Below are 14,917 nucleotides of genomic sequence, written 5' to 3' on the forward strand. Positions count from 1 at the left end.
AGTAGCCTTTGTCTCGAAAGTACGGAACTTCTTAACCTCTTGTAATTGTATATATAGTATGATTTTATATATACATATAAACACACACACACACACACACACACACACACACACACCCCTTCCCTGTATCAAATAGTGGCCCAGCAGAGAACAAAACTCAGAAGGAAGCACAGAAAAGCAGAGTAGTTTTTAAAAATAATGTATGATATTTATTACTGCTTTAAAAAAAAGTAAACTGTGAAATGGAGATTTAAGGTTTTATTTTGAATCTTCTTTTTGTACTGTGCTGTTTACATGAAAATGATATTTTTTTCTTTTTGTATTTAAGTTCAAAATGGATAAAAAGTAAAAAAAAACCCTCTCAGTTGTCATATCCACTCAAGTACTGTTGTATCCATTCTTTCCTTTTCATTTCCACTCATTATCATCTATTTGAACTACTGTAATAGCCTTCTAGTTTGACTTTTTGTCTCTAGTCTGCCAGTTTTACAGTGCTTCCCAGATTAATGCTACATATTTCTTTGTATTTCCAAACTTGGTGCCTTTTCCATATTGATTGATCTATCTACTATTCCTCAAGCATGACATTCCACTTCCCCTCTATGCTTTCTGTACTGACTGTCTCCTTTGCTTGGAGTATTTTCCCTCCTTACTTCTACCTCCTTTAAAATTTAGCCCTAATGTGATCTTTTATATGAAGTTTTCCTGATTCCCCTACAATTGCCAATGTCCTTCACAAAACAATCTTATATTCATGTTGTTTTCTGCGAGAACATGAATTTGCTACAGGCAAAAATTATTTCACTTTTTCTTTATGTTCTTAAAGCTTAGGCATATTATTTGTCACAAGGCAGGTACTTAATAATACTTGTTAAATGGTTTTATGTTATTATGAGCCCCCCAAAATAAGATCCTTAAGGGTAGGGCCTGTCTTCTTTTTGATTTTGTATTTCCAATGCTTAGTCCAGTGACTTATCATAATAGACATTCAATGTCTGCTCAACTATTCAATGCAATGTTCAAATGTTTGCTCAAATGAAATACTGGTATCTCTTTGTTGTGAATTCTTTGTAGTAAATTTTTAATTCTATTAATTATATAATTTACCATCGATTTAATAATTTCTGCTCATACCAAATAGTAATGTTTAATTTTTTTTTTTTTATATATAGCTTTTACAGTGGAGGGGAAGAGGGGGAATGAGTAAATCTTACGTTCATTAGAAGTAGCTCAAAGAGGAAATAACATACACACTTAATATGGGCATAGAAATCTATCCTGCTCTGCAGGAAAGTAGGAGGAGGAGAGAATTCGAGAAGGGAGAGGGTGACAGAAAAGAGGGCATATTGGGGAAGAGGATGGTTAGAAGCAAAATATTTTTAAGGAGAGTCAGCCTGAAAGGAGAGAGAAAATAGAATAAATGGGGAGAGGGGCAAATAGTTAACAATAATAACTGTAAAAAGAAATTTGAAGCAAGTTTAAGGCCTCATTCCTCAAATGAATAGGGAACTAAGTCAAATTTATTAAAAAAAAAAAGCCATAACAATTTTTTTAGATTAATAATCAAAGTCTAAAGGCCTTTGCTTACTTAATTCGTTACAGCACCTTCCCAAATCAAAACTATTGGCTCTTTGCTCTTCTCCCTGTGACTTCAGTCATTTACAGTACCAAGACTACAAAAATGTGGCAACTTCTTTTATAGCATTTATTTGTTAACTAAAAATATAAGAAGATGGAATGTTTTTTCCTTAATGTGACATAAAAGGGTAAAAGCAGAAAATCATTAAAACGGAAACAATTTTGATTAAAGTTGATGGTTTTTGAAGAATTCAAGCTAATTTAACTGGTCTATAAAAACATATAATATTTCTGTGAATTACAAAAGAAATCTTGCATTAGGTTTTTTTTTTTCACCATATACTCTAGAAAAGAGTTTTGTTTTAAGAAAGTCAACAAGTTTTACATAGACAAGATGCTTGTAGATTCTTTGAAGATGACTATGAATACAGAATATCACTAGTACATTTAACATTTGCCTATTTACTTACATATTCTGGAATATTGCACCAGTATTACAAAATCTTAATTTGTATAGTGTAGATTTAAGCCAAGATTTTAATCCTGGTGAATCTTTGGGGTTAAACATTTTGATACTTACGTTAACTTTAGTCTTTTTATATGACCAGGCATTACAGGAACATAAAGCATTTTGACTCCCTGTACGACCATTGTTGGTTCAATTCCATACTTCTCCTGTGAACATCAAAAAAATTTTTTTTAATGGACCACAACAAAATGTAGATATTTAAACACTAAAACTTTAATCCTTGTGACCAAATACTTTTTTGAGACAGCTGAACACTACGACTCAGTAACAGATTTGTGGTAAAGGCAAGATAACCAAGATTATCTTCAATATGACTGAAGCCATTTACTTTTTGCTTGTACAGAGAAAAAGAAGCATAAATAAAGAGTGAGGATGAGTGTTCTTAAAAGAAAAAATGCTCTTTTCTCAAATAATTTCCAAACAGAATGAATAAAGAAGAAATAAAAGGTCTCACCCTGACAGCATTTATGAAATCTGAAAGGGTAAAATCTTCTTTTCCATGAATAGTCCACCTGTCCCAGATTGTAAATGTTATTCCATTTCTGTTATTAAAAAGAAAATGTTTAGGGTATTTATTCTTGTTTCGCTTTAATAAAAATACAACAACGTTCATTTTGTAGGTGGTACTTATTTTTATTAAAAATTAATGTAAGAGAAGGTAAGGCTACTTCTTGAATATTTTAAAATCTTTGTCTATTGACTTATGAAAAAAAACTTATCAGAGCTAGGATTTTTCAAGAGAATTGAATGGAATGTTTTTTTTTTTTTTCCCCCCAAATCTCCAATTCTGAGTTAGAAGAGTCATTAGATGCCATTTAATTCATCATGTTCATTTTTTTTTTTTTTTTTTAAGAAACTAAGGTTCAGAGAATTAAGTGACCTGCTCAAGATTGCAAAGCTGGTTGTAGAGAGCCTAGACTAAAATCCAAAATTATTGACCTTACTCTAGAGCTTTATATCATATAGTGTATCTAGGTGGGGAAAATATGATTATTACATGTGAAATAATGAACAACTACACTTACTCAATTGTGTCATATATAGGTTATACTGATGGGGATATCAAAGGAATGAAATCTGTCTTCCTTATTATTGTTCTGTAAGGAACGACCAGCAGGATGAATACAGAGAGGACTGGCGAGATTTACATGAACTGATGCTGAGTGAAATGAGCAGAACCAGGAGATCATTATATACCTCAACAATGATACTGTTTGAGGATGTATTCTGATGGAAGTGGACCTCTTTGATAAAGAGAGCCTTAATTGATCAAAGATGGACAGAAGCAGCTACACCCAGAGAAAGAACACTGGAAATGAATATAAACTGCTTGCACTTATGTTTTTCCTCCCGGGTTATTTATACCTTCTGAATTCAATTCTCCCTGTGCAACAAGAAAACTGTTTGGTTCTGCACACATATATTGTATCTAGGATATACTGCAACCCATTCAACATGTAAAGGACTCTTGCCATCTAGGAGAAGGGGTGGAGGGAGGGAGGGGAAAAATCGGAACAGAAATGAATGCAAGGGATAATGCTGTAAAAAATTACCCTGGCATGCATTCTATCAATAAAAAATTATTAAAAAAAAAAAAAAAAGAAATCTGTCTTCCTATTTAGCATTTCAAAGAATAAAAGAACAGTACAAAGCATATCTATTTCCTTCTAAAAATGGAAAAAGGTAAATTTCCATTATATTTTAGAATATAGAAAACATTTTATTTTTTAACCATCTACTTGTTGCTTACCTGATTTCAATTTTTTTAACTTCAGCTGTCTCGGTAAACACTATAATTGGAATGGCTAAATTAAGGAAACAATTTCTGTAGGCTTCAAATGGAAGGCCACCAGCAATTTTGATCAACTCTAATGCAACCTGCATACAAGAAAAAGATCCTATTAAATATTAGGCAAAATTTAATTTATAATACACTGTGATACCTTTTTAAAAAAAATTAAATTTTTTTTGATACCTCTTACTTAGCATTTTTCTCATACATATCTCAGGCATTTCTCAGAAAATGAAAACACCCCATAAATCAATTCTTAAATTATAAGGCTTTCAGAATGGTGAGTATTCTTCTTATCTTTCCCAGGGGCCAGAGGTATCATGCTACTTCCTTCTACATGCAATACAGATGTACACTGCCATACTTTCTTTTTTGATAACAGCTTTTTATTTTCAAAACATATGCCTAGATCATTTTCAACAAAATGCAAAACCTTGTGCTCCAAATTTTTTCCCTCTCTTGGCTCAACTCCTTCCCTCCTCCCTACCCCTTCCCATGACAAGTAACCTAATATATGTTAAACTTGTGCAATTCTTCTATTCATATTTCCACCATTATTATGCTGCACAAGAAAAATCAGATCAAAAAGAAAAAAAAAACAAGCAAACAGCTACAAAAAAAAGGGTGAAAATACTATGTTGTGATTCACATTCAGTCCCCACAATCTTCCTTCTGGATACAGATGACTGCCATACTTTCTAACCCTAGTTGAGAATAATAATCCAATCAATACCACTATTCCTAGAATCATCATCCTTTTCATCCCCCTGTACAAAACAATTCTCCTTCAATCACGTAATGACTATCTTCTGCTTAGTCAATATTGAAATCCTCTATCCATGTACACTGCTTTAGAGCACAGACTGCTTCACTTGCTTGTGTTAGTATCCCTAGTTTTTACCACAGTGCCGGCACACAGCAAAGTTTTTAATAAATGCCTTTTCATAATTTAAAAAAAAATTTTTTATAATGTTTTCTACATTTTCTTCTATAGCCTGTTGGATATAAATTTTCATCTTAAGATGTTCATCTATTTTCTTTTAAACAATTGTTTTTCATTTTCTTAACACTCATCAGACAGAGAAACTTCCTCTCAGTGGTTTATGTCTTGGGGTGTATTAATAATAATATTCATTAGTGTATACTCCTTCTACAACTTGCTTGTCTGTCCCACTGGTTTACCTCCTATTTTTAAATCAATGTCAAATAGTTTTGGTGTTATGCAAGACATACATGGAATTACAATTGAGGATTAAGAGCCATTTTTCAACAATTAAGTGGTCAAAGCTTCAAACGTTTTCAAAAGAATACTACAAACTATTAACTACACAAAATATTCCTTCAAATAACTAAGAGATATACAGATTAAAACCGAGTAGGCAGTTACCAATTGTCAAAGATTACAAAAGAAAGAAAAAGTCCATTTTGGATATGCCATGAGAGGATAAACACAGCGGTGTGCCATTGGGAGGAGATGAAAATTGATCTTTTGTTTCTTGATGGCTTATAAATCTGTAATAAAATATACTAAGTAGGCTCTAACTGCCTCAAGAAATTCCTTTTTCTCCTCCAATTTTCTAGTTATGTCTTAAAAATAATTGAAGATGGTTCAAAAGTGTTGGTTTTTTTTCAAAGTTTCCATATCACATCCAATCCCCTTATTTAAAGCAGAGTACCTTACTTTGTTTTTATTTTATTATTCAAGGCAACTGGGGTTAAGTGACTTGCCCAGGGTCACACAGCTAGGAAGTGTTAAGTGTCTGAGGTTGGATTTGAACTCAGGTCCTCCTGATTTCAGGGCCGGTACTTTATCCACTGCGCCATCTAACTAACATCTGACTAGATCAGTTACATTACAATGAAATATTTTCTACCATTCTAAAATATCTCTACACTTCCAAAGTGACATGAAAACTGCTGAGATGTATCTTGAGTATCTTTCTTTATGCCAAGAAAACAGAGGTCATTTGTTTTAAACTGAGGTGCTGATCTTTCTAAATGAGTTTATCAGTTCTTAAGGGCTCAATGAGAGTTTCTATTAAGCTTTTTCATATTTAAACAGCCATCTTCGGCTTTCTCTTAAATCTAGACTCACATCATCAGCAATCTAAAGATCATCTTAAAAATAAAAATGTCCAAAATTAAATTAATCATCTTTCCCTCAACATCTCCCAGACTTCTCTATCAATAGCAAGAACAACATGTTCTAATTACTTAGGTTTATAACCTCAGGGCTACTTTTGATGCTTCACTCTCATGCACTGCATCTTTATCAACAAAATTAATTACAAATAAAGGCTTTTTTTTTTTTAAAGAAAAACATTTATCATTCTGATAAGAGTTGTGACTACATCAGTTACATTACAATGAAATATTTTCTACCATTCTAAAATATCTCTACACTTCCAAAGTGACATGAAAACTGCTGAGATGTTTTCAGTCATAATTTAAATTCTATACTAAATAAGATCAGTAGTTATTCTTCCTAAAAATATAAAAAGTCACAATCAGAAAGGTTTTCATTCAGAGAGTCAAGACACTCACCAAACCAGACACTGCAGCAGTGGATGTTGCTATAGCAGGGATTATTTTCCCTGCAATGCGCTTTGTTTTCAGTCGGTCAGCTGGTTCAATGTTATACATCTTGGCTCGAAGATTGGAAGCTGCAGTGATAAAATCTATGTGCCCATTACTATCATCATCTTTTTCAAATGAAAGCACCACCATTTGAAGATCATCTGATTGAAAAAGTGAAGGGGGAAAAAAAGCTTGATCTAGAAGTTGATATTTTATTATTATTTTTTAATAATAGCTTTTTATTTTTCAAAATACTGGCAAAAAATAGTTTTCAACATTTACCTTAGCAAAATCCTGTGTTCCTAATTTTTTTCTTTCCCTCCTTCCCCACCCTCTCCCCTAGATAGCAAATAATCCAATATAGGTTAAATATACAATTCAAAAGTTCACATCTAAAAGCAACAAATATGACTGACATTATGTTAGTTTTTTTAATCGAATATTTGTTTTATAATTTAAGATGATTTAAGAAAACATGACAAAATGGGAGATATGTCAGGAACTGTAGTTACTAAAAAGTATAAAGGCCAAGTTTTGTGTGTTGACATGAGCAAATAATATCTATTTAAAAAACAAACAAACAACAAACTTATGAGGTCATTGGTATAAGGAATTCCTCATGAGGAAACTTTCTCTACCAGATACATTGGCCCCTTCTTGCAATTTGTATTTTTGAAGTTGCCTGGGGAAGTGGGAGATGAAGATTCAGGTACTCTATTTTGAATAGGACTGAAATCCAAGTTCAAGACTTTCAAACTAGCTCTGTAGTAACTGGGCCATGATGTCTCTAATCTAAATACAATGAAATAAACATGCAGAATTTAAGCAAGGACAATGAATGAGTACAATTTAGATACATTTCTAAAAGAGGTCAGGGTTAGTTCAAAGTCAATAAGAAAAGATTGTAAATGGTCTAAAAATGTGGCTTCTCCTACATACATTAACTAGTGGACTTTTTAATATCAAGACTGAATCAGTACTAGTAAAGAGTCAAGTACAACAAAAACATCATACTTTAATAAGCTGACAAAAGTACTTTCCTCACAAGTGTGTTAAGATAGTGTTTATTTTTATAGATGAGGAATTTGAAGTTAAGTAATTTGTTCATGATCATTTAATTACTATATTTAGGAGGTGTTTCCAATGCAAAAAATTATTTATTTAAAAAAAAAATCACCAGAGATAAACAAGTGGTTTTATCTCTAGTCTACAACAGATAATTCATAAGAAAGTCAGAATATCATCTCAAGGATTCTGACTTTCCTATGTAATAGACCGCTGTTGATCAAGTTTATACTTTTAGCCAGAGTTAACCTAAGGCATCAATCCAGCACAGGCTATCTCTAGTAATAGTTCTAGACAGATTTGTTTCTGAGGGAAACTGACTAAGGTGGAACCTAAAGTGATTCCAGTCACACTTTTTCATTAGTACTCTTTACCAGCTCATTAGGTAAAATATATAAGAGCACTGGGGATAGAAAATTGTTATATTAGTACATCAGAACTCCTCAAATTCCTCTGGCAGAAAGAGTGCTAGAATTATTGAATTCAGTTAAATTTTAAAAGTGAAAGAAGGATTTGTTATAATCCTTTGCTTGTTTTTGTTCAGTCATTTCAGTAATGCCCAATTCGTTGTGACCCTGTTTGGAGTTTTCTTGGTAAAGATACTGAAGGGGTTTGCCATTTTCTTCTGCAGCACATTTTGCAGATGAGTAAACTGAGGCAAACAACTAGATTAAGTGACTTGCCTGGAGTCACACAGCTTGTGTTTATAGCTAGATTTGAACCCAAGAAGATGAATCTTCCTGACTCTAGGCTTGGCAACTGATCCACCATACCATCTACTTGCCCAATCATCTTAATAATGGCTACCAAACTCACTTTATAAAATTCCAAGTTTTTGTCTTTTGTGTAGATACAGTACTATTTAAAGAAAAAGTCACAGTCAAAATTGCTTTTGTAAAAATGGATAGTCTCCTTACTTTTAGTAGCCTCACTGGATGATATGGCCTTTTCTAACTGGAAAACAGCATTTCTCTCATCTTCACTACTAACAGGAACATGGTCGGGTTTCCTTGCAGTTTCATCTGTTTGCACAACCTAAATTTATAAAAGAATCAGAACTACTTAATTTACTGACATTATTTTCTTGGTCTTAAATTGGCTCCCATAATACAAATGTTTTTTATTATGTTAAAACAATAAAACTACAGAGAAAAGAAAAATGGAGCCATTTTAGTGTAAGCCCATTCACTGCAATCAGTAATGTCAAATAAATATCTACATGTATTTTTAGAGAGAAGCAGGAGCAACTACACCTGTCATTTTACTGATAAAGGGATTCCCCCTAAGGGAATTTTCTATCAAGACAGATAGATATCTGATCTGCTACGAATAGTGGGGTATAAAGAGGTGAAGTTTCTTGCTTAGTCACACAGACCATGTGCAGTAATGGAATTAGAATCCAGGTTTTTACTCTGAGGCCAAATCTCTAAACAACATAAACTTTGGTGCCTCTTATTTCATAATAAAAGGTAAAAAAATCCTTGGTAGGATCAGCTAGAATCCATAGAAACTCTTTATATGTCATAAGCTAGTTTAAGATCAGCCAATAAACAAATATTTATCTAAGTTATGTGCTTAAAATAAACTTGCTCCTAAAACTTTTCTGATAATAGGCAGTGTCATCACAAGGAGAAGTTTAAGACTGGTTTGGATAGTTTGGATAGTACTATTAAACACAATATGGGCAGGCATTTTCTTGGTTCCTAGAGAGCAGGGGGTAGGGCCACATCAGGCCTGTAAAATCATTTGCTAAGGCAACTACAGATGATGATGAACTGAAAGCCAGGTATACCAACCTCCCACTGCTTTGAATTCTATAAGCTGATAATTTTGTATGGCCTGCAAACGATGTTACAAATATTCAAATGGCCCTTGGCAGAAAAAATAATTTGCCACTCCTGCTTTATAGGATAGGTTCCAGTTTCTCTTTGATGTTAGGGGTAGAAACAGTGGCTCCACATAACTTTTGACTCAATTTCAGAGCTTTCCATGGGTACTCTTTAGTCTATACATGCTGAAGCCACAGGGGATTTAATCAACAAGTATTTATTTACTCAAAATGTTTTAATTATTTGCAATTCATTAGCATTTAGGACTATAGCAATTTATTTCTTTTCTATATCCCTCCAAAAAGTCCATTTGGAAAATAAGGTGAATGGCAGAAATTGGCAAAATGCACCTTTATAGGATAAGGTAACAGAATGTGAATTTGTTTTCATTCAATACATATTTACTGTCTCCCTCTACACATTGCCATTTTTCGAAGTGCTTGAGGATATAAAGAAAAAGACTGCTCCTGTGGACCTTACAGATTACAGGATGGATAAAAATGCATCAAATTAACTGCAAAGCAGATACAATGCAAAAATACAATAAAAAGAAAAAAATTATCACGAGAGATTATTTCTGATTAGAGATCAAAGAAGGATAAATGGAAGAAATCCTAATAAGGAAAGACAATGATGTTTTGTGAAATTTTTCAAAGAATGATACAGGAAAGCACATGCCAGAAAAAATTCAAATAATAAAACTAAATAATGAAAATATTTTAAAACATACCTTGTTTGAAGGTTTGAATTCTGGAATTTCTAATTTGGAAAGTATATTGGAGAAAATTTCTACTGACAAGTCCTATTTTAAAGAAAATAATTTCAATATATAACATCTCAAAATCTAGCTACATTGTGATAGAATTAATGCTGAAATTATTTCTGTATTCTAAGATTTTCCCAAACAAGAACAAAAAAAAGGACGAACAATCCAAATGCCAAACAAAAAAATCCTAGATCCAACAACAAACACATCATCCATCTAGAACCACTGCATCCTATTGCATCCATTTTAGATATTCAAATTTTATTTAAACAATCGTTTCCCCATGATGCTACAATTCTCCAAATTGGAGATACATGTAAATTAGCTGATAATCTAATTTTGTAGAACATGCAAATGAAACTGAATAAGATTGTTGAGTTTTTTGGATTACTGGCAGTTAAACTACGGAAGTTTAGGAAGACTGGTGTTCATTTATGTCATTTAACTATGCATAAAAAGTATTCAGTTAATAGCTTTTAGGAATCTGGTGAAACTTTTTTTCCCCTCTAGAGGCCTATCAAACTAGGTAGGACTCATACTGAATTTGCAGTTTTACTAAAATCTTATATCTTTTTCTGATGAGCTAGTATCTGCTTCTTTCCATATGCTTTTGAAGTTGCCTTTCTGAATCTAAGATGTCAAACTTTATACCACGAAATCAATAAAATCATTTTTATTGGATAGTATATTTTCACTGTTAAGTTTTAGAGCAAATATGTTTACAACTTTCTGTTTAATAGATATGGAAGCCTGGGCAACAATGCAACATATTACAGAATGTTTCTTAAAAGAATGGAAAACGTTTCAATTGATTAAATTTTGATTTCTTTTTATCCCTCTTATTACTTCAAGAGCATCTTACCTTTTCTGTAAATGGTATACAGTATATTGTAGCAAATAGCTTTGCAGCAGTCTGTATGAAACTGAAGTGTCTGTTAAAAAGCAAACAAAAAGTAACTTAGATTAATGACAATATGATGTAACAACTAATTTTGTTTCAGCTTAAAAGAACGTTCTATAACACCATCAACTTTTACATAATTAGGGTATTTAATTTTTGTTATGGAATATTTTCCCCAAGTTTACAAGAATTGATAGCCACAGGTGAAATAAGACAATTAATTATACATCTACTCTCTAAAACATCAACAAAACTTTAACATAGGATGCCTGTAAGTTTCAAAATCATAAAACTCTATTCTGAAAACATTTTGACTGCATTAGTACTATTAATGGTGCCTAATGGAATGCCAAAGACAAAATTAAACAAGCATGCTTTTTATATGATCCTATGTAGCATTCTGTAAAGTGATATTAATAAAAAAAGCTGAAGCATACAACTGAATTGTAAAAAAGGCAAAACAATCATCTCACTTATGTAGATTTCTTATATAAAAAGGATTTAATTATAATTCTTTTTATGTCTCCTAAAGTGAGATTTTCTTGCTCAGACAAACCATAATCCAAAATATTTTACTTTACATATACTTTTTAAAAGTCTATATTAGCCTTTAGGAAAAAAAAAATTATATAATGGATACTATTTGACTGTAATTTACCTATTACTTGTTATTTTCCTTTTCTCACCTTTCTCCTTTTACTAAATGGCAACCAATAAAGGAGGGAACAAGTGTATAAAAAATCATAGTTTTGAAACTAGATGAACCCTTAATGTTATCTTTAGGTGAAAAAACTGAGGTTCAGACCAATTAAGTGTGACTTACTCAAATAGTCAAAAGTTCAGACCCAAGTCATCTTTGTATTACAATGTGGTAGATATCATCAGAATATCAAAATAATCATGAAGAAGATAACTTTTATGCTACAAAAGATATATATTTTAGGGCACATATAAATTACAAAGAAATATGGAGCCAAAAGATATGGGGAAGCATTAAGAAGTTTTAGATAAGTCATGTGTAATAAAATTTAAAAGAAAACTTTCTTAAAGTAAAATCAAGAACTTCCTAATAACTTAAAAGTAGAAGCCAAAATGTGCCTTCAATTTCTGAACCATGTCCAACACCAACAAAACAAACAAGTGAAACAACTTATTAATTTTCTTTCACAAACCAAAATTCCATGCTTCTGGCTTTACTGAACATAAAAATTATCACTGACGTTTCCCTTTTTGAATACTGCCTACATAATGATCTTAAAAAAAAAACAACCTCCTTACCTGATCTTTTAAATTAATTTCAAATAAATAAACCAGCCCTGTTATTTTTAAAATGCAAAATATTTTTATGGTAGCTTAAAAATCTAATCTATTATTTCTATACAAGAAATTCTTTGAAAGTCAATTAAAATTAGTAAAGCTGAAAAATTCATAACCCTATTGCTAACCCAGTAATGATAATCTTCAAGACTACCATCAAGAGGCATCAGTGATAAATAAATAATGACATTCTTTACTATTGGTCTAGTGTAGATCACTAGTTGGGAACTGCATATTCAGAAAACATATAATGTTCTTATTTTCAGTCTAGTGCATGTTATGTTCTAAAAAAAAGTTTTAAAATACTTTTATGATAATACTCATAATATGAATAGAAATTGGGTTAAATAAGCTTTAGGTTATCTTCAAAGTTGAAGTCTAATTCTAGAATCCCATTTGGATCTCATAATAACTTGCAGCTAAAGAAACTGGGGTAGGGACATTAATTAAATGAAATTAAATGATGATTATATTATATATAATTAGTTAAATACTGAAGTGTTAACTAAAGACAAGAACAATAAATTCTTATATAATTGACAACAAATGTTTCAATGAAAGGATTGCTAATTAAATATTATGAAAAACTTTAACTGTACTTAAAATTCAAGATTTCACTAGCTCTAACACCTTAGGAAATATTTTTTGTTAGTTGGTACAGCTAAAAATATCTTCATACTGTGTCTTTCAATGCCTTCATTATGACAAATAAATCTGATGTAAGGTCCATTCAGGAAATGCTTACAAATTGGTGGAACCTGTGATCCACAGACATAAACTTCAAGAACCCAGGTTTAATCCCTTACCACTGTTGAGGTGAAGCAGAATTTTACTTAAGTAAAATGTTTACAAAGCATAGAAAAAAATGGGAATCTTTACTCTCAAGCAATATAAAGTTTGGCCTATGGAAGAAACTACATCTTTTAACTGTGGTCTAATACTTACAAAGGATCGTTAAATTCAAACTTTATTGGAGAAGGTGGCCTCTTTGGGGACTGCCAAAACAAACCTAATAAAGACATTAGTAGTGAATTTTAATGTAGGGAACCATTAAAACAAACAAACAAACAAACAAACAAACAAAAACTAAAGTGTTCTCCAGATGTTTGGGTATACTTACTGCCATCTTTTAATCGTGTGTCCAGGGGAAAACAATGAAGAAGCTGAAGAGCCTGGAGCATCAGAGAAGGGAAAGGGAGTAGGGAGTGAAAGAAAAACAGAATTAACATTAAAAATAAGGTTGTTATAAAATTACTTTCTTAAATAGTGTTCTTAGTCCAGATACAAAACCCTAAGGTACAGTCTCTCTTTTTGACTTTGCTACTTAATTGTTCTCCATTTTTAGTGTGACATTTAATCTCTCCACCCTTCCCAATGATTGGCCAATTCAACTATATACACTTTTCTGTCTTAAATTCCTTGCATCTTTGTCCTGTCACTGCTCACATCTTACAAAACCCCACTTCTGGGTTCTGCTACCCAACCTCCCACTTGAGTTCCGCCTAACACTGCTGGACTTTTCCCATGACCATGTGTCATGGGGCATGCTCTACCCTGTCATGCACCAATCCTTTTATTTCTTCCCTAATTGATTTTTTTTTGCATTCCCCCAAATAGCTGTTCCAGATCTTCCCTTAAATCCCAGACCTTATCCTTCCTCTCTTCACTTAAGGAGGTGACATCACCTAGCCAGTGACTCCAAGCTTCCTCTCCTCTCCAATTCAAACACCAAATACCAGAATGGTTCTACACCATCCCCAATTTTATTTCTGTGCTCTGAAAAAGCAGTGGCCTTTTCCCTAGCCTCTCTATTTGTGCTTTCTCTATTCCTAGAGAATAGTGCTCTAATTTTTTTTTTCTATTTTTAATGATCAATTTTTCTGGCTTTTCCCTTTCTGTCTACAAATACACCCAGATCTCTGTGTCCTTAAAATTTTTTTTAATAGACTCTACCCATCCCCTCAAGATATCAACCTAAAATTCTCTTACTGATAATCAAATGTCTAGAAAAAATATCTTATAATCATTGCATTCAACTATCAACCACTTGTAACCACCTGGCTTCTGATTCTTCTTCCTCATTTAAATGGTCTAATATTACCAACTGCTAGATCCAGTGATCTGTTCTCCATCCTCATCTTGCTTGACCTTGCTTGTTGGTTTTGTTACTATCGGGTTTTCTGAGAGTCAAAATGGCCCTAGGACTGGAGCCAGAAGCCAGGATTCAAATGCTGCCTGTTATGCACTAGCTGGCTGATCTCTCCATCAAATGAGGAAGATCATACTAGATGACCTCTGAGGTCCATTCCTAGTCAAGAGTCAGTAATTTCAGTGCTGATTTAAATAAAGCTTAGATCTGGTCGAACATTTATTCAATATTTGTGGGTCCTAAAAAACATACTTACCTTATGATTAAAATATTTTTCAAATTTCATTCTTGCTAATTCCACACAATGGGACCAATTTCTAGGTCTTCTACTAAGTGACTTAATAACCTGAAAGCAGCCTTCTAAACTCTCTCCAGACTGTATTCTCTAGAATGAGGGAAAAGTGGATAAAAAAA

General features: G+C 32.4%; 1 protein-coding gene across 1 annotated transcript in view; it reads right to left on the reverse strand.

Annotated features, from left to right (window-relative positions):
* UBA6 (ubiquitin like modifier activating enzyme 6) overlaps nucleotides 1-14,917 on the reverse strand; it is a 69,399-nt gene that overhangs the window by 3,323 nt on the left and 51,159 nt on the right. Inside the window, exons 23-32 of the mRNA XM_051966627.1 lie at nucleotides 14,760-14,888; nucleotides 13,475-13,526; nucleotides 13,300-13,363; nucleotides 10,999-11,068; nucleotides 10,101-10,172; nucleotides 8,459-8,576; nucleotides 6,444-6,637; nucleotides 3,858-3,985; nucleotides 2,562-2,649; nucleotides 2,159-2,253 (exon numbers count right to left, since the gene is read on the reverse strand). Of these exons, the coding sequence (XP_051822587.1) occupies nucleotides 2,159-2,253; nucleotides 2,562-2,649; nucleotides 3,858-3,985; nucleotides 6,444-6,637; nucleotides 8,459-8,576; nucleotides 10,101-10,172; nucleotides 10,999-11,068; nucleotides 13,300-13,363; nucleotides 13,475-13,526; nucleotides 14,760-14,888 (1,010 nt within the window). The remainder of the gene's footprint in view (nucleotides 1-2,158; nucleotides 2,254-2,561; nucleotides 2,650-3,857; nucleotides 3,986-6,443; nucleotides 6,638-8,458; nucleotides 8,577-10,100; nucleotides 10,173-10,998; nucleotides 11,069-13,299; nucleotides 13,364-13,474; nucleotides 13,527-14,759; nucleotides 14,889-14,917) is intronic.

Source organism: Antechinus flavipes, chromosome 6, assembly GCF_016432865.1.
Source record: "Antechinus flavipes isolate AdamAnt ecotype Samford, QLD, Australia chromosome 6, AdamAnt_v2, whole genome shotgun sequence".
Lineage (NCBI taxonomy): Eukaryota > Metazoa > Chordata > Mammalia > Dasyuromorphia > Dasyuridae > Antechinus > Antechinus flavipes.